Source organism: Struthio camelus, chromosome 10 (assembly GCF_040807025.1).
Source record: "Struthio camelus isolate bStrCam1 chromosome 10, bStrCam1.hap1, whole genome shotgun sequence".
NCBI lineage: Eukaryota > Metazoa > Chordata > Aves > Struthioniformes > Struthionidae > Struthio > Struthio camelus.
The window spans coordinates 30,403,075-30,421,119 of NC_090951.1; the positions used below are offsets into that span (position 1 = coordinate 30,403,075).

General features: G+C 42.3%; 1 protein-coding gene across 9 annotated transcripts in view; it reads right to left on the bottom strand.

The window, feature by feature from the left end:
* LOC104138457 (diacylglycerol O-acyltransferase 1) overlaps positions 1-18,045 on the bottom strand; it is a 28,757-nt gene continuing 10,712 nt past the window's right edge. For 3 of the 9 annotated variants that reach the window (XM_068955445.1, XM_068955447.1, XM_068955448.1), the window contains 11 exons: positions 17,079-17,204; positions 15,351-15,434; positions 13,576-13,679; positions 12,605-12,643; positions 11,147-11,188; positions 11,007-11,051; positions 7,916-8,028; positions 4,675-4,740; positions 2,940-3,027; positions 1,621-1,683; positions 62-619 (listed from right to left, as the gene is read on the bottom strand). In XM_068955445.1, the coding sequence (XP_068811546.1) occupies positions 452-619; positions 1,621-1,683; positions 2,940-3,027; positions 4,675-4,740; positions 7,916-8,028; positions 11,007-11,051; positions 11,147-11,188; positions 12,605-12,643; positions 13,576-13,679; positions 15,351-15,434; positions 17,079-17,204 (938 nt within the window). In that variant the 3' untranslated portion in view covers positions 62-451. Of the gene's footprint in view, positions 620-1,620; positions 1,684-2,939; positions 3,028-4,674; positions 4,741-7,915; positions 8,029-11,006; positions 11,052-11,146; positions 11,189-12,604; positions 12,644-13,575; positions 13,680-15,350; positions 15,438-17,078; positions 17,205-18,045 lie in introns of all 9 variants that reach the window. The other 6 variants (XM_068955444.1, XM_068955446.1, XM_068955443.1 and 3 more) reach the window with 4 other exon arrangements.

The window sequence follows — 18,045 nt, forward strand, 5'->3', positions numbered from 1 at the left end:
AGTGGGGGGAGAAAACTGTATTTGTTTAACTGCTTTTTAAAATCAGTTTTTCAGGTGAGATGTTGTAACAAACAGCAATATTTTAATAGGAAGAAGTAATTTTTACAGCTTGTATTTATATTCAGCAGAATTTTCAGTGGAAGAGCTGTTTCTCAATTGCCCAGGAACCTTGTGCAGAGAAAAACTTTTACACGAGAGGTGACTAAAGGCAAGGATTCCTGTAGCTCTCACAACTCTGCTCTGCTCATTAACCTTCAATATGGATAGTGGCCAGCCTGCAATTCTCTGTCTTTAGCTCTGCAGCCGGATAGAGTTTTACATCCTAGGTAGATCCTTCCATATTAAAGATGAGGGTACTTCAAACTTGGGGTTGTATCTCAAGGTATGTTTTGTTACACCTGCTGCGTAGAAAGGAAGACAGAACGTACAGGGCAACAAGGTTCTGGGCAGGTCAGAAGAAAAACAGCCTCCAAGTTGAGTCCTTCCGGTGGTGAAGGATGTAATAGTCATGGAAGTACAGCAGCACCGTGAGAGGGGGCCCCAGGACCAGGCTGATCCACATGAGGATATTACCGTAGCTGCCACCAAAAAGCCATTTCAGCAAGCAAGACAGTGGGATCTGTAGGGAAAAGCAAACAGCAGTCACTAATAAAAGTCTGGTTGGTCATTCATACCATTCTCTAAGGGATATGTGTGCCCTTAACTAGAGGGCAGATCCATACTGAATTTGTTTTTCTATTATAAGGATGATGACTCAATTTATTTCTAGGGGTGCCCTTGCCAAAGGGCTCTGGGCCTTTGCGCTTCATAATAAAACAATTAAAAACCCCATTAATGGGACCACCTGCTAAAATCTTAGTAGGCTAGCACAGAAAGAGAAAGAAAGGGTCATATATGCAGAGCCAAGAGTTGCCAAACTTACAGGCACCATAGGAATGGAAAGATTTTGAAATGATTTTTAAAGGCTGAAAGAGATTAGATGGAAAGGATTTGAGAAGGCAATGTGTTTTGCATTCAGAGACCATCAGTGTTAGGTCATTACACTGAGGAAATCTGCCCCCTAACAATGCTCAAAAGCTTTCAAATTAGTGGCAGGCTTAGCACAGAGGGGGTGATCTAGATGGGGGATCTCCATCCTCATAGGGCTAGTTACAAAACCCTTTGGACTCTGTTCTCATTTGCTGAGAAAGATTTGACAAGTTCAGGTATAAATGACTCAAAGATCTGGTTTATTTTTTCTCACCTCTCTAGTGATTGTAGACAGTACACAAAACTCCCCAAAAATGAGGATACGTTTTCTTGATGGATTTACAAATGGAGGAGTCTGGATGCATGGCTTATTTTTTGTGACAGGAATGAAGGAGGCTCTTCACTACCCACCAAGAATTATATTGCCATGGAGCGGTCCATTTTGAAACCCATCATTTACAGTCTTGCCTGTCTTATACATGCCAGAAAGTCAAAATTGATGGCTTTAATTGCTAGCTTAAAACTACAATCCTTGTGCTTTACTTGTTAAATATCATTAAAATAACAGTACCAAGAGTTTTGTGAGCAGTGCTCTGACAGATTTAGGTCTGCCAGCAGATTCTTCATTTTAGTGTCAATGTCTTCCCATACCTGAGAGAGCATAACAATAAACATCCAAAACCGGAACATCTTCAATGGGATGGCGATTAGATACTGGAAAAGACAAGATCAAGAGTCTGACATGCACTGGTCTGTGTGATCGTATCTTGTATTTTGCTCTGTACAATAAGTAAGGGGTAGTAGAGCATGAAGGGCCCAGTGCTGGTGAAACTTCATTGACAGTTTTTCTTCATATAGGAGTCAAACTTAAGTTCAAAGGAATTCAAAAGGGGAAAGAAAGCCTTGAGAGTCACAGCTTCTGACAAGCCACCAGGCCATGACCCTGTTCCTAGGGAGCGGAGCAAAACAGAGCAGGACAGCCAAGACTTCTGTCCTAAGCGTGAGCTTTGTTCATCTGATGCTCCCATCACTTTGGTATCTAAATGGCAAGAATCAGGAGTATATCGACACTCCAGTCCCTGTCTTGGATAGAGGCCCACTGGCTTTCCAGAGGTTCCTCATAGCAATGTCTGGAAGCCACAAAGTAATGTTCTTGGCATTAAGTGACAGTATATTCTGTGCTACAGAGCCTGCTGTCCTGAGAAGAGGAGATGCCATACAGAGTGATGACTCTTCCAGTTTCTGCCTCCATCCTCGGCTATGCCCAGTTACTCTGCATCATGGATCTGAGGACAAGAGAGGCTCCTAAATTTGCCTGGGTGATATATCCCTAATCTCTGTGGGAAGTGAGCTCTTCTGCCATTTCCAAACCTGCAGGATGCCTGGAGACATGAAAGACTGACATACTCCCAGACATACTCCCCCCTTTCATCTGACTCCATGCTGTTTGCAGCCACTGTTTCCTATTTCCTGGGAAACTAAAAGCTTTTCTTCAAAGATCAGCTGGAGGTGTCTCCCCTAACCGTTGAAATTTCTAGCTTGACCTAAGGTTTACTCTAAACTCAAGCTAGCAGGCTGACAGCGAGGGCAGATGGAAGGTCAAGAACTGCACGCACTCAAGCGTAAGTAATGCAGTGGGGACCCAACCACTCAGCACTGTTAATACAAGCATGCTGGGGTGCTAATCTAATCAGTTTGTGAAGCTCTAGTGCTATTTTGCAATGTGACTCCTCTCACTTGAACTTACATCAGTATTCAAAACTATTTGCTATCTAACTCAACCTCAAACCTTAGTCCTTTAGTCTAGATGCTGGTCTCAGCACAAGACATCCAGCTTGGATTGGGATCTGTAAGCAACTAGAGCAACTCTCAAAATCTCAGAAGTCTCTCTTAAAGCTATGAGTTTAAGTGACTGAAAGTCTCTGGCAGCATCAGCTAAGTATGCCGTGATGGCTGCTACTGTGACCTACCTCGAAGAAACATGCAGAGAGTAGAAACACAGCCAGTCGGGCCTGCCACTTGTCATAACCGTGATGCAGTAAGGGCTTGTAGACGTGTCTATTTACACAGCACAGAACAATGTGAAGAAGCTTGATAAATTGTTCCCCGTGCACTGCTAGTCATTAACATCAGGATTAATCACACAGAGCAAGATAATGGGGTTTATATCAATCAGCCACCAAAGCCAAAGGAGTCGCTCCAAACATGCACACAAATAAGTGAAAGCAGCAGCTCACAGAAGAGCTACAGTGACTTGCAGAAACACTGTTCATTCTCACCTTGATCTAAAATCTTGGTAGTGACTGATGGAACTGGGGAAGAAGAGGCTGCTCTGAGCTGCTGGGTAGGTATGCTGCCATGAAATTAAGTCTAAACCTTCACAGGCTGCCCAGGATCCTGTGTGCTTCCATACAGGATGGGTTTTAACCCTTCCTTTGCATCTTTTACTGCACACACATTAGAAAGCTATTCATAAAGAAGGGTGAGATATTACAAAAAAATGATCATTTTTAAGTTAGGCTCTTTGTCCCTACCAAGGGCACTGAAAACCAGCAACCTGCTTCTGGTTTTCAGGAGTGCCGAGTACTTTGTGGATGCCATAAAAATAGCTGAGGAGTTTATTTAAAAATCAAAACCAGGCCATTTATGTGTCTACCTATTTAGGTAGCCTAAGGAGCCTAATTTTATGAACTACTTTTTTAAAGCTCAGCAATAGCTTTTGTCTGTCGGGAGGTGACAGACACAAGGATCCTCCAGAAAATGCCTGCGACTTTGTAGAGGTGGAAGTCAGTATCAGAGAGTCATGAATGTTGCCAGTCCTGATCTCTTCACTTAAAAGGCTCAGTTCTTACACTGCTGCCTTTCTCACTTTGCTCAGCAGCCAAGCAGGAGCAAAGCTGATTTGTGTCCAACTCACAGGCTTTCACTGGGGTGGCAGGTGACTGCTGCTTTCTCCTGGAAGCTTTTGGGCTGAAATGCATAGGCATTCTTTAACTCTCCGAATCTGCATGGGAAATGCCATAAAAACAGCCTCCCAAAGGCACTGCTGGAAAGGAACATTTTCTGTCTATTTATAGTTTTATAGGAGCCACCTTCCAGCTGAAATATTAAGGAATTCCTTGGAATCTGCCTCCTTCCTAGCCAGGTCATAGAGATGCTCACAGCCTGGGCTTCCTGGACTTTTCCAAGATTTTGGCGTGAAGAAGTAGAGTGGGTGACACAAGAAGCATTTATTCCCTGATAGGAGTCCTGATTCCTGCCCTCATAGTTTTCTGCAGTGTGATTTTCTGCTTAGATCCCTCCCCCGAGGAAGGCTAAGATTTAGCTTACAGGGGCTACAATACTATTTCTGAAGAGACCATTCCCAGCAGTACAAACTACATGCTTACAGCAACTTTGAAGCTGTTAAATTAACAAAGTTTATTCATTTCAGTCAGCACCCTGCTATTCCTTTGAGACTACACTAACATGTAAAGCTCGCTAATTAATTACTTTAAATGTCAAGGTTTAATTACAATGCCTCAGAGTTAAATTGCAAGCCAGCCAAATTTTTGGGGCCATACAGGAGACAGACAGACATATTCTGAGCAAGTTAATCCTTCAAAAAAGATTATTATTATTAATGCTATTGATTCCCCAGCAGTGATGGTTCATCTTTCAAATACAGCGCATGTTAACTGGAAAGTGCAGAAGGCAGTGTTGTACCTGTCTAGCCATCTGTGAGCCGGGATATTCCATCTGGACCAGAACTGTAAGACTGAGTCTGCATTCCTGCAAGGACAGAAGGAGTAGAACCAGTCGTCTTTTTATAACGCGAGAGGCACCATGCACCCATCCTACCACACAGACATCCTTCCCCATGGGTGAGGTAAAGGTGTATCAAATTGCATTCGGGCTGGTTATCACAGCACAACTGAAAATCTTATCGTAAGAAAACTGGATTCCCTGTCACCCTTGGAGTCTGAAATGAAGACAACGCTCGTTTGGGGCAGTGGGGCCAAATAACCCAAAGTGGATGCTCCATGTACTCACACAGGCTGCCAATTTGAATGTGAGCAGTACTCCACATTTTTCCACATTTAGAATTTAGAGACCATGACCTCAAAGACATGATAACGCATACAATGTTGATGTGCTAAATCACCAAACTTACAGCTGATAAATTATTTTTGGCCCTTGTCAGCTGTGAGGGAGTTTCAGGCTTAATTATAAATGTGTGACTGAAGTTCTGAGTACAGACGGAGAGCCCCAGAAAGGCAGCAGCTGTTGATTTCAGCGAAACTGAGTGTAGGAAAGCGTTGCAGAGATTAGCTGCTACCTGTAGATATTTATCAGGAGGACTAAAGGAAACCTCCTCTGCCAGACTCCACACCTAACCTACTGTTCGCCTGGTCCATGATGTATGTTCAGTGCCGTGCAGCAGACGATAAGATCAGGTTGAACATTTGAGCAGTCTGTAATCTGAATGGCACCGTTCCTGATTTCCCTTTTAAAGCATTGGCAGTCTGAGAGAACTGGAACAGTCAGTCAGTCAAGGTAACAAATGTCTGACTGATGAGAGATACCAGCACACATTGCCTTATCATTGACTCTGCCAGGATATAAACATTTCATCTTCCTGACAACGCTTTCATCCGTCAAAGAGGATGAAACATCCGACGGAGCATCTCCTGGTTACACTCCAGGGACGGTAATTTTGCAGTTCTCTTAAATGCCGTGTCCATATTGGTAACTTACATTTAACTTATACTGTCTTAATAATTAAAAATCGGGACTTAGAAGATCATGGCATGGTTTCATCTCGTAATATCTACTGGCTTCCTTAGAGCCAGCTCTGGAGTGATGTTTCACTAGAGAAAAGAAAAAAAAATCTGCCCTTTGTGAAAAACCTGAACATTGTGAACTCTAAAGAGTCAGACATCAGAAGAATATTTTAAAAAGCTACAGCCTGCTGAAAAAAAGATCTTTATGATTTCTAAGCCAGCTTCATGACTTTTGGGACTTGATTCATTATTTTCTAAATATATTGTTGTCAAAGCTGTAATTTAGCTCATAAAATGTTTGTTGTTCTAGGGATAACAACATTTCCTGGGTTAATAGATTCTGTGACCTCCTATGTTTTGGTTATTTTTAAAAATCAGTCACTGGCAGCCAGCTGGAGAGTGCTCTATTAGTGAACATCCCTGGAGAGCAGAGACTTTTAACCCTTGATATCTTTTTGGCATAGAGGATAGGGCAAGGACACAGAGCTCCTCACTGAACCTTGGAAGAGAAGAGAACTACAATGACACAGCCTAAATCGTGCTGTGCAGCACCCCTGTTGACCAATTTCCTTGGCACAGAGCTCCTCGTGTCCTGTGTCTGCTCTAAAATCAGGGTGCCAGGTCAGGGTGGGCAGTCTGACCTGCACCTTGCACTGGAGTGTCACCTGCTGCATCTCTAGCTGATTTTTGCATTTCATATGAAGTAATATTAAAATATTAGCATTACATATTAACATGTTAGAATGTATTTTACGATTTTGTAATGAAGTTAAAAAGTAAAGGACTGAATTCTTGACTCATGCAATATTATCTGTCTCTGCTCCGAACCTGTTCCAGCAAGGCACACCCTACTTCAAGGTGTCTATGGGAACCACAACAGGCGAACCGGTGTCAGTCACCCATGACCTGACTCCTCCAGACGTGAGCATTTCAAACTGAAGTCAGACATTCAGAGGGGCTGTTACTTGAGAGGCTAAAATCATCTTTATCAACATCATGTCTTCCTAAATGTCCATATATATTTCAGGTCAAAAAAAGAATCCTTTAACCCACTGCAAATCTTGTTTCACTTTTAGGTTCATACATGCATGTTCCTGTTCTCCGTGGAAACCCAGACTGTAACTTCTGTGCCATCAACACTTAAAATTTTAATAGATTTTTATTAATACAATAATTTGATGATTTATATATGCAAGTAGGTATGTAAATACTGTGTAAATACACTATATATTTATTCATATATGTGTACATAGTATTAACATGTATAAGGGCATGTGGTTTTACTGGCTAAAAAAATAAGAGTATAAGGAATTCAGCTACTCCTAGAAAATATTTTCTGAAAGTGTTGTTTTAAGGTTTGCTTTTTCCTTTTTATTAAAAGTGTTTTTTTTTCTCAATGTGGAGTTCAGCAGGCTTCTGAATGACTTCTAGCCAGGCAATCAATAGCTGGATGTACATTCATTTTTGCCTAGCTACTGACTCTGTGTCATTTGTTATTGATACCAAGATGTCTAGCTTCTCTTAGCCAACTACACGGGAAAAGGAGCTCAGATTACAGAAAATCCAGCAAAGACTGAAAACATAAATGTCATTTAGAGTCTTCTGGTACTTGTTTTCACAGATCCATTTCCTTGTGTGGGGATGGGAATGGAAACAAGAAACAGAAGCTAAAATAATTTTAGATGCCGGATTATATGTCAAGCCAAAATAGGTAAAGATCTGATTTGGATCCTGTCCATACCTTACTTGAGTAAATCAAGTGTCTGTTTCTAAAGAAACAGTGGTGAAAGCAAAAGTTAATGTTTATTCCTAATGTGAACAAAGTATATCAGTTACAGTCATTTATACCAAAATAGGTATAAAATCATTGTCACACTGGTGGTAATGTTCACTGCCCTCTCCACGAAGGTGTAAATGACAGTCATAAATGGGAGGTAGGCAGGGACTGTGACCTTGTTTTCGGAAAGCCTTATCTTGTTTTTGCCAAACATGGATTACCCAACGAACCTGACTGGTTAAATTCTAAGACAGCATTCAGTCATGCTAGAGACTTGTCAAATTAGATGTGTTACCAGCTAATCAGTGTTATTCTTTGAAAACTATTTCACAGTTCTTAACATACCTAAATTAGGCTACACTAAGCTGCAGCACACTCTTTCTACAGGAGGTGAAAGACACCTTACCACCAGTCTAGGTAAAATTGCCGATCTCCAAATCGTAGCAATTCTGCAAGGCAATTGAGGCAGGAGTGAAAGTACCAATAAAAAAATATCAGCCAGACGAAATGATTTGGCACCTATAGGAGAAACAGACAATAAAATAAACTCTTCCCTCTTGGTTCAATTCCACTGTTTCAGCACAGTTTGACTATAATCTGATACAACTGTTCTTAGAGAGAGATCTACCTCAGCTTGATTTAAACCATCCATTTGCAGGCCAAGCACTGAGAGAATCTTTTAAATATGCTGTTAATATAAAAGGCGACAAATAAATTATTTGGATATAAATAATCTCACAGACCAATAGAGGGCAAGGTACCAGGAGTAAATTGCAAAGCTATATGGGTCTGTGGTGTGTAAGGAGATGATGCTGGGACTGAGAGAATGAGAAACAGAGAGCCCTTAAGGAAACATGGCTTCTTTGGTCTCTGCTCACGTTCCTTAGCCCCCTATTCCACGTACGAACAAGGGAGGATGCCCTGCAGAGACAGCACATGCGTGTGCATTTGTTATCTTAAGTAAAAAAAAAAAAAAAAAAAGTCCTCATTAACTGAACTAGATAAAGGCAAACACAGGAGCTACAGTATAGAAATGCTGGTGAATTAATCACAGCACTACCTTCAGTGAATATTACCAACTTGGTCCATGCCTGCATACAAAAGTTGTTAACATTTTAAATACATCAGTATCATACAGTCACAAGTCTCCTGTGACTCCTCATGTAACACAGTTATATGAGACTAAAGATGCTATATACCTTCATTGGTGATACAAGAAAGAGAATATAAGAAAGAGTATAAAGCCTATTTTATAATGGGCTTTATAATGTTTCACTGCAAAAGCAAGTGAGGGTGTTGGGCCTTTGGGTGTTAAACTCAGGTTTTCAGAGAATCCACCTCAAACTTGGGTTGAAAGCTGTCCTCTGAGACACCTCAGAGATGGGCAGGGTCCTCTGCTGTACGTCTCAAGAAGATTAAAGAAAGCGACTGAGCTAGCGCTAAGGAAAAAGCTAGCTAAATTTATGACAGGAAACACTTCTGGCCAGATCCTCACTCTAAGAATAATAGTTTGAGAAAGCACCAAATGGCAAAAGCCACTTCTCGACACTGATGTTGGACAAGAGTCTTCTCGCTTCTCCTGCCTGACATTCATGGTTAACTGTGCTGTCAGAAAACCTGTTGATGGATGTAATAGCCAACAGCACCCGGCTCAACACTCAGGCGATGAAAGGCCTGGATTTTGTCGGCATTGTGATTCACCATACGAGCACAGCCTGAAAGGCAGGCCGGCACAGCAAAGGAAATCAGATGAAAATCAGTTGTGAAAAAATGAGTATGATGAGAATCCCAGCACCATTGAATCCCATCTGCACACAAAAGCAAATCAATTCACGTCTTGATAGTGATGTGCAAGAGCGTGGGGGAAAAAATGTACAAATCACCAGTGGCACCTGCTTCCCTAAGATGAACACGGCTTGTTCACTGACGATTTACAACTCCAAAGCCCACTGCAAACTTACAGTGCCCATTGCTTCTATCTTCATATATGGATGTAAAAAGTGGAAATACCCAAGAATACAGGCAGATGTGTAAGGGCTCTATCCAGGCTATTTATAAATGTGTGTAAATGAGTCTTCCCAGAAGCTAGTGCCCAGCAGCCCCACGTTATAGGCAGTCTGCATGGAGTTCTGTATGCGTTCAAAGCTAGGCCCTGAGCAGAATCCGAGCTGTTCATATTCTTTTACAAATGTCAGAGAATTTAACAATTCAGCAGATGTGCAAAAAGTAGCATGCAATAAGCAGGGAAGCCAGAGCCAGGCCAAGTTCAAGCCCTGTACAGGTTTGATAGCATGGAAAAGATTTAGATACAGAAAAGAGCAATGAATGAATCACAAGAGATATATCCCACTAGAGTCAACATGAATGTTGCAGTTCATTAATTTCAGTAGGAAGTTTGGAGATTAAATTGATTGTTGAGTCTGGGCCCAAGCCCACTTAAAATAATACGAATCACTGGGAGGGCAATCAAGTGCCATAAAGGTTGATAGGGCTGAGAGGTGCAGCAGCAGCAGATCCCTTACTCCTCCTGAGCAGCAATGTTGTTCATAAATTAGGATGTGATGGTCACAGATCCAAGGAAACTGAGGCCTGCAGCAGAAGAACCGCTGAGAGGCTTTGCAAGTAGAAAAGGAGGGGGCAGACTAATACAGGGAAGAGAAAAAGAACGTATAAGGTTCTCTCAGGAATGAGATGGGTCTTCCTGCATAAGTATTTGGGGAAGTGGCATGGCTGCTAAATCAGTGTTGCAATTTTCTCTCTAAGGAATGCTGTCCTTTCTTCTCAGCCCTGAGTCTATGCAGTACTCTTTTCCTGGCTGGGTCGCCATAATTCAGTGTATGAAGATGGCTGTGAATACAGGGCATAGGCTCCAGCTGGTACAGGCTGCTGCTGCCCAGTTTATACAAGGCAGTTTACGGCCTCACTCCTTATGATCAGCACAATGCATAGAGAACTGCTGCATCAGAAATTGTACTTTGACCCCCAAAGCACCAAACAACTACACTTCCAGGAGACAATTGAAAAGCCCAAAATGAAGCCTGGGACGAGCTGGAAACAAACTACTGTCAAGCTAGGGAATTAACTTCCATGGCAGATCAAGTGACTGTAGAGTCAAACTTTAAGAAACACTGTAAAATATTCCTCTCTGAAAAAGCCTTTCTAGTATGACGTACAAAATACTGAAACCTCTCCAAGCCCTTTTTATCCAACCCCCTGTCAAAACTGATAAGATGCCATACCCAAAGTACAGTTATGATCCTCAAAAGAGACACTAAGCAGAAACTCCATGAAATCCATTGGCTTTGATATTGGTATTTTGCATGAAGGCATTTCAGGAATGCTACCATGAAGGGCAATGGTATTTGACAGATTAAGAAGGGAACAGAACTAACATGCTTGCATTCCCCAACCTGCTTTGTTTTATATTGCAAGGTGAAGTCTCTAACGAGCATGCATCAGACTAGCTGTTGAACAACAAGCACGTAGATTGACCTTACCGCTAATTTCAAAATGTATTCGGTAAGCAAGGTAGACTCTATTTCCTGCAGAAATAAATAAAATAAATTAAAACATTATCTCTAGCAACAATGTGAAGTAGAATATGGTCAAAGAAAATAAACTGGTATTATTTGCTTACATTTATGGGCTTCATTGATTTATGTATATTTGGTACAATCCACTGAAAGAAAAAATAAATAGAGAGCAATGAAGGTACATACAGTTCTGATTGGAAGGCCCTGTAAAGTCACTCATTATTTTGTGTCTGCTATAATTAAAAAACACAGCTGCAGCCTCTGTAGCATATGAGCCCATACAGACCAGCACCAGCAAACAAGTGTGCTCCAGCAGCAGATGACCAACGGGCTGCTCTCCGCTTAGCAACGAGGACAGCTGTAACGCCTTCACCGTCCTTCAGACAGGCAGCCAAGCTCGAAACCCCACTGTATGAGTGGGATAAGCCAAGGGTAGCAGGACAAAGTCCTCCAGCCTTCTCCAGCTGGGAGACAAAGGCACAAAAATAACTCTGTTGAGAGGTATCAACAGAGAGGCGCCTCCACAGTGTATCCTATTGTGTGCAAAAGGCTGCTAGCTTAGGTAAATAGCTTGCAGAGATAACTATTTTAAGTACTTTACTATAGTGAGGGCTTTGTAAGGACTACTCCATACTTATACTGGAACAAAAAATTCACTTGATACCACCAAAAAAATCTTCTTTGACTAAATCTCCCTTTACTGTTCTCAGCTGCCACCACTGCGGGCACAAAGGATTCTGGAGAAAACCTGCAGTGGATCCTGAATAAGCCAAGTGACAGCTGCTGGGAGATCGAGCTGATGTCAAGGGAAGCATTGGCAAGAAATATTTGTATTAACATAGCTACAAAGCTTGTCTTCTGCAGAGCCCACAATACCTTAAAAACTTACAGCCTTTTACAGGGGAGAGGAAACTCAGACCCAGAGATACAAGTGGTCATCCAGTAGGCCATAAAATAAAACGAGAAAGGCAGTGGATGCACAGGGAAGCTGAAAATTCTCCATTCCTTCATCCCAGTGCCTTCTCTTTCTTTCTTCACACTAAGCAGGCACTGGAATTCTGAATTGCTGTTTAAGTAGATACAGATAAGTAGATAGGGATATGTATGTTTAAGTGGATCGGGATAAGTATAGACATGATAAAGTGAGCTGGTTTTGCACTGCATAAGCATTAAGGCAGACGCACAGGTACTTTATTCAATAAAGAGAATAAAGTGGTGCAGGTCAGTCATAACTGAGGGTTTTTTTTTTTCCTGAGGAAAAACTTCTTTACTGTGAGGGTGACTGAGCACTGGAACAGGTTGGCCAGGGAGGTTGTGGCATCTCCTTTCCTGGAGATATTCAAAACCCGCCTGGACGTGATCCTGTGCAATGTGCTGTAGATGACCCTGTTTGAGCAGGCGGGTTGGACTAGATGATCTCCAGAGGTCCCTGCCAACCTTGGCCGTTCTGTGATTCTGTGAACTAGCTTATAGCGTTAAATGGTAATAACTGCATCCCAGCAGTCCTTGTTATATGGGACAACGAATCCCTGGGTTTTAATATTAAACAAAAAAACCAATACCTGCTGAATTAGCCCCAGCATGAGGTGAAAGAGAAATACCTGCAAATAAAACATGACACGACTTCAACGTCCTTCATTAATCATGTTAAAGTCACCACATCCTCAGGCATCACTCCATATCTCCATCTATTTTGCATTTGTATACCACAACCACCACACTGTCTTCAAGCACAATTACCTGACACTGAAATTGCTTACGCTGCAGCCTTCCTGTGAAGGTCTTGGAAGCTGGCATGTGTCCCAGCACATTACTCACTCTAATATAAGATGTCAACATCTTAATGCAAGGGCCCTGCTCATCATCAGCGTTTCGGGGAATCCACCATGCACGTTGCCCACACTGACAACGGACCACACACAGCCTTGCCTTGCTGGACCAATGGCTCTGCAATGAGTGGCTAGACTAGGGGGCTTAATTTGGTCTCATTTACTGGCAGGAGGTGAGAGTCCCATACACTTCACATCACCTCTAGGTCAGTTCTCACAAGAGCCCCTTTAAAGGTTAATCTATGATGACCAAATCCCAACTTCCTAAAAAAGGAGAGAGGGATTAGAAAGGACTGTGTAAAATCCCCATGATTAGTAAAACATCACTATATGATGTCTGAAATGTGCATGATTTAACAGCACAATTGTATCAACATTGAAAGCAGCTGCAGACAGCTATGGTGACTATTGCATTTTTAGCAAAGTGCACATACAGTCTGCAGGACATTTGTTTACTCCTTCAGGACCCCACAGACCTAAGAAAATCATTTTAAAATATCAGAAATAACTTCCTTCTTTTCCCTCAAATATCAGGGAAAACATGCCTGTGTGATAAGGCAATGTTTGACACACAGCTGTTACATCAGCATCCAAGGGAACATAGGCCAACTGTACTGTGAATCTCATCATTTAAAATGACAATTGCTATTATTCAAGGAGGGTCTCAGAAGCTGACAGGTTTAAATGCAGTGCCGTTTTCTTACCATTTCAAGCAGCCTTTTAATGATGTAGCCATATCTGCATTGTTTTAGCCGTGGGAAATTCAGCTGGTAGCAAAGTGTTGGGGCTAGCAGAAAGTAATACAAGTCTTGGAGGGAAAGAAGAGAAATACTACATTATTTTCTTGTGTTAAGTCTGATTAAAAAAAAAACTACTCTAACATTCAGAGCCCAGGTTGTTCTGTGCAGTTCTGGGAGCTGTATCAGTGCATACCTTGTCATGGTTTCACTAGCTGTAGCTGGGAAATAAATGGGAATCTCCATGTTGCTGAAACCCACATTGATATTCCAATCTTAAGCAGAGCCACAGGCTTTTTGAAGACCATTTGTGACACATGGGGGCATTCACTTCCTTTTGTGACTGTACAGAACCATGGCTGGCACATCACAGATAATACCTGTTAGAAGTTTACTTCATGTAAAAAGAGGGACAGGGGCTTTAAGCTTCCTTTCAGAACTACAAAGTGGTAGTAAACAGATTGAGGTGAAGGGAACACCAGATGCAGGACAGCAGTACTCATGGGATGACACTGAACCATCTGAATACAGAAAATACAGTGCCTACACTGTATTGATCTAGGGTGATTGCTAGCTTGTTGAAGTCAATGACAATGGTCTTGACATTAAAGGGTGGGTTCGTTCTTTATCTTTGCATCTTCTCAGTCACAGATCCATGCACTCATCAAATAACCTCGACGTGAGGACAAAGCTGAAAGAGTCTCATAAGCCCAAATTGCACTGCATAGCAGATAAAACTCACTGCGTTTATAAATGAGCCTGACTGACTGCTGCCTTGTCACTATTCAGTACAAAATGTTTTTCAGTGTCTAAGGGTACAATGCCCCAAAAGCTCTCACATTAGCTCACTGATGCAGTGTTCATTTGGAATTCAGCAGTCAAAAAACTCAGCTCACATAAATGAGAGGAAAACTGGCAATGCAGCAAAGAGACCCTCTAAGCCAAACACATCCTCTTAGGAGGGTCTTATCACTGCTACTGTAGATCAAGCAGAACTCTTGCACAGGTGTTCAGTGTGCCGGTACCACTACTACTTCTCTAAAAACCAGACTAGCTTGTTTGCTGAATTGCAGCACTGGGAGACACGCATCACACATGAAACTCATGATGAAGGATTTGGGGAATATTATTAAATGGATATCTCAAGTTAAATTATTGTTTAGGAACTGAAACTAATGCCCTGACTTTCAAAATACCAAAACGTCCGTCCACAACTCTCAGGGAGTTCAACTGGAGGGATTTTTCAAAGATACAAGCTCATTTTATCAGCCACCAAAATGAGATGATAGAAAAGTGTGTTTGAAAAGGTTTCCAGGAACTCCACGTGCCCTAGAATACTCACTAACCACCAGCTTCTGCAATTTTACAAACATGATTTTCATTTGAAAACTTTTTTCTGTGCCTCTGTTGCCTAGTGAAAGACACATGTGCACAAAAACAGACTACACAGGAGGAAATGGCGATACTTCTTATACCTGAAGTGCTGTCAAATACACACAGCAAACTTGAAAACAGCAATCTTAGGTCACTTACAAAAACAACAGTATTTTCCAACAGAGGTTTAATTTTGGAGGAATAACACCAAACCTAAGAGAGATTATGAAGGCAATTTTTGTTCCTTTGGTGGAAGCAGAAGCTACTCACCTGCTAGGCTCTCTCTGCAATGCTGTGCAGCATATATTATAAAAATCCTACTCTGCTGACAGAGAAGAGGTACCTGCTGTAAAAGGAGGAGTTGTTACCTTTTACTTTGAGGTTCATTGGGTACACAATCTGCTTTGACTGTCCTCTTTCATTCCTTCTGGAGTGATGGCTGGAACATTCTGCTGCTAACACAAAGCATACAAGGGATCAGCTGGTTTCAGGTGAATCCAAGGCCACCAATGACGTTACATAACAAGAAATGGCTGATACTACACCAGGAAGCTTTCCATGAAGTCCAGGTGATGGCACCAGCATGAACTTTTTACTCCCTTCTAGTTTTGTTTTGATTCCTGCAGAGTCTCCAGCAAGCTGGGGCAGGGAACCCTTCTCTCTCTCTTCTGGGATTCAAATGAACACTAAAAGCTCGAGACTCTGAGCACCTACAGCTTCTAATGGGCGGATTTTCTTCACCCACCTGTGAATTAGGACAATGCTGTTGTCCCTCTTTTACAAATGGGACACAGAGGAACAGCACAAATCCTCAAAGCTGAGCTGTTTCACAAATCCTCAAAGATATTTTCACTTCAAGTCCCTCCTCTCCATCACGTCCTCTTGTTTTTAAGGTTTCAACTGTGAGTAAGGCACTTAGATACCTCTTAGGCTCTTGACATAAATGACTTGTTCAGTGTTACATGGAGAGAGTGTGGGTAGCCTGGATGTGACATCATCATTACCGGGCTAATTTAAAAGGAGATCCTGTCATGAACACTTCTCATCCTCTTTGAGATTATACGCCCCACAAAATACTGGTAGGATAACCAGGAAACAGGATTTTGTTGCAAGATCATGTACTGCATAAAAAGAAGGCTCACATGCTCTAAGAAGAAGAGAGGAAGGAGGTTAAAAAGCAGCATAAATAAGACTGACTAAATAGAAGCATGAAGTGCGGTATTTAAAAAAGCTCAGCATCAGCCTAAGATTGCTTTCAACGTTGTCAATGGCAGAGAAGAACTGGAATCATTTTTGCCATTACTCCCCATTAAGGCTATGCCTTCATGGCAAAAAAGGCATGTTTTTATACTGAAATAGTCATGCAGCTTCAATCAGTCGCATTGCACATACACTTTGGACAATCTGTAATTACACGATCCCATGTCTGCTTTCCACAGAGCCTCTGCTTCGCTCAGTCCACAAGGCAGAGATGCCGAGGAACTTATTCTGATTCACAGGACTGGGTGAGTCCCATTAGCTCCAAGTCAAAGAACAGAGAAAGAATCAAAGTGCCTTTTTAAGGCCGAAGAGCGCTGTGAGAAAAAACGTCAGGAACAAACATTGTTCAGGAGATAACTGAGCCTGGGGAGTAAGCAGCAATGTTACTAAGTTGGTGTGAGGAGCAAACAGAGAGGTTTAGGGGAGAGCAGGGGAGGAATCTAGGCATTAACTTTCCCTGTTGTGTGGTGTGACTGTGTGTAAGCACTTAGACCACAGTTCTGTTCCCCTCAAACGCAGCTATAAAACCTTCCTTTGATGCATTAAAACAAGATCTAGCCCCGTGCAGCAATTTATGCCTTGAAATGGACATGTTAATCAGCGCTTCCAAAAGCCTGGTGAGGCAGAAGATGTCTAGATGTCCCAAAGACTCTCTACTGACAGGGAAACAGAGAAACAAAGAGGATGAATTGCTCCAAGTCACAAACTACATCCGTAACAGAACTGGGAGCAGGGCGCGGAAATCCCAGTTCTGAGCTCAGTCCACACATAAGTAGATCATCCTTTTCAATGTCTGCTGCCGCTCACATTGATGGAAGGCTGCTGCATTTTCTGACCTTGCATCCTGGCACTTCCTCTGACAGATCTGGGGTTCCCCTCCCTAAGCCAGCGATTCACCTGGTAGTAGGAGAACAGTTTCAGGGTAATGATGAGATACACAAACATGGTCAGCAGCCCGCCAACTAAGAGAAAAGAGAGAAAATAGAGTGAAGCAGGAGCTGACACACCAAGTTATCTTAGCTTCCCAAGTGCAGACAGTACAAGAAACCCCTCTGCCTCTGCTAATCAGATAACAGACATCCTTGTTTATACAGTCTGCCAGATGCATCCAAAATAGACATCTATAAACCATTCCCTTGGCTAACCTGAGATGCAGTGACACTCAGCTGCCCAGGTAGCATTTTATTTCATACATACTTGGAATTAACGCCACCAGCGGAGATGTTAGCAGAGCGTCTGGCCAGAGAGACTGCCTCAGAGCCCTCTGTGGTCAGTGCACCTTCTGAGTGGGTGGCCGTGACTCCCTCGCTATGTCCCAGCTGCATATCAACACAGATACACAGTGTCTGCCATAGAGGGTCCTCCTACAACTTAAAGGATGGGAGCAGAGCCAGCCTCATCCCACCCTGAAATCTTTCAGCTGTAAGAGAGAGGGGCCATGACAGCTTTGCTTGCACGCAGCAAGTCCTGTACGGCAGCCCATATAAAAAGAGAGCCATTCTAAGAAAGTGACTTCCTTTACTGTTATTCATTATTTCACTCAACTGAATGTCACCCACGTGTCTGTTGGTCTCTCTCACTCTCTTGTGTGGGCATACATACACACAGAGAGACTTTCTTATAGCCTGCTTAGTCTATTCCTAAATAGACCGTCCTAAAGATAGAAACACAGTGGGGCGCTAATAGCTTAGAAGACAGGAGGAGGAATATCATTTGCTGCAACTTTCTGACGTTTCCATTGATTTATGAGTTGTTTCAGTAGATGGAGCTATTGCAGTATTCACCATGAATAGCCAATTAGGC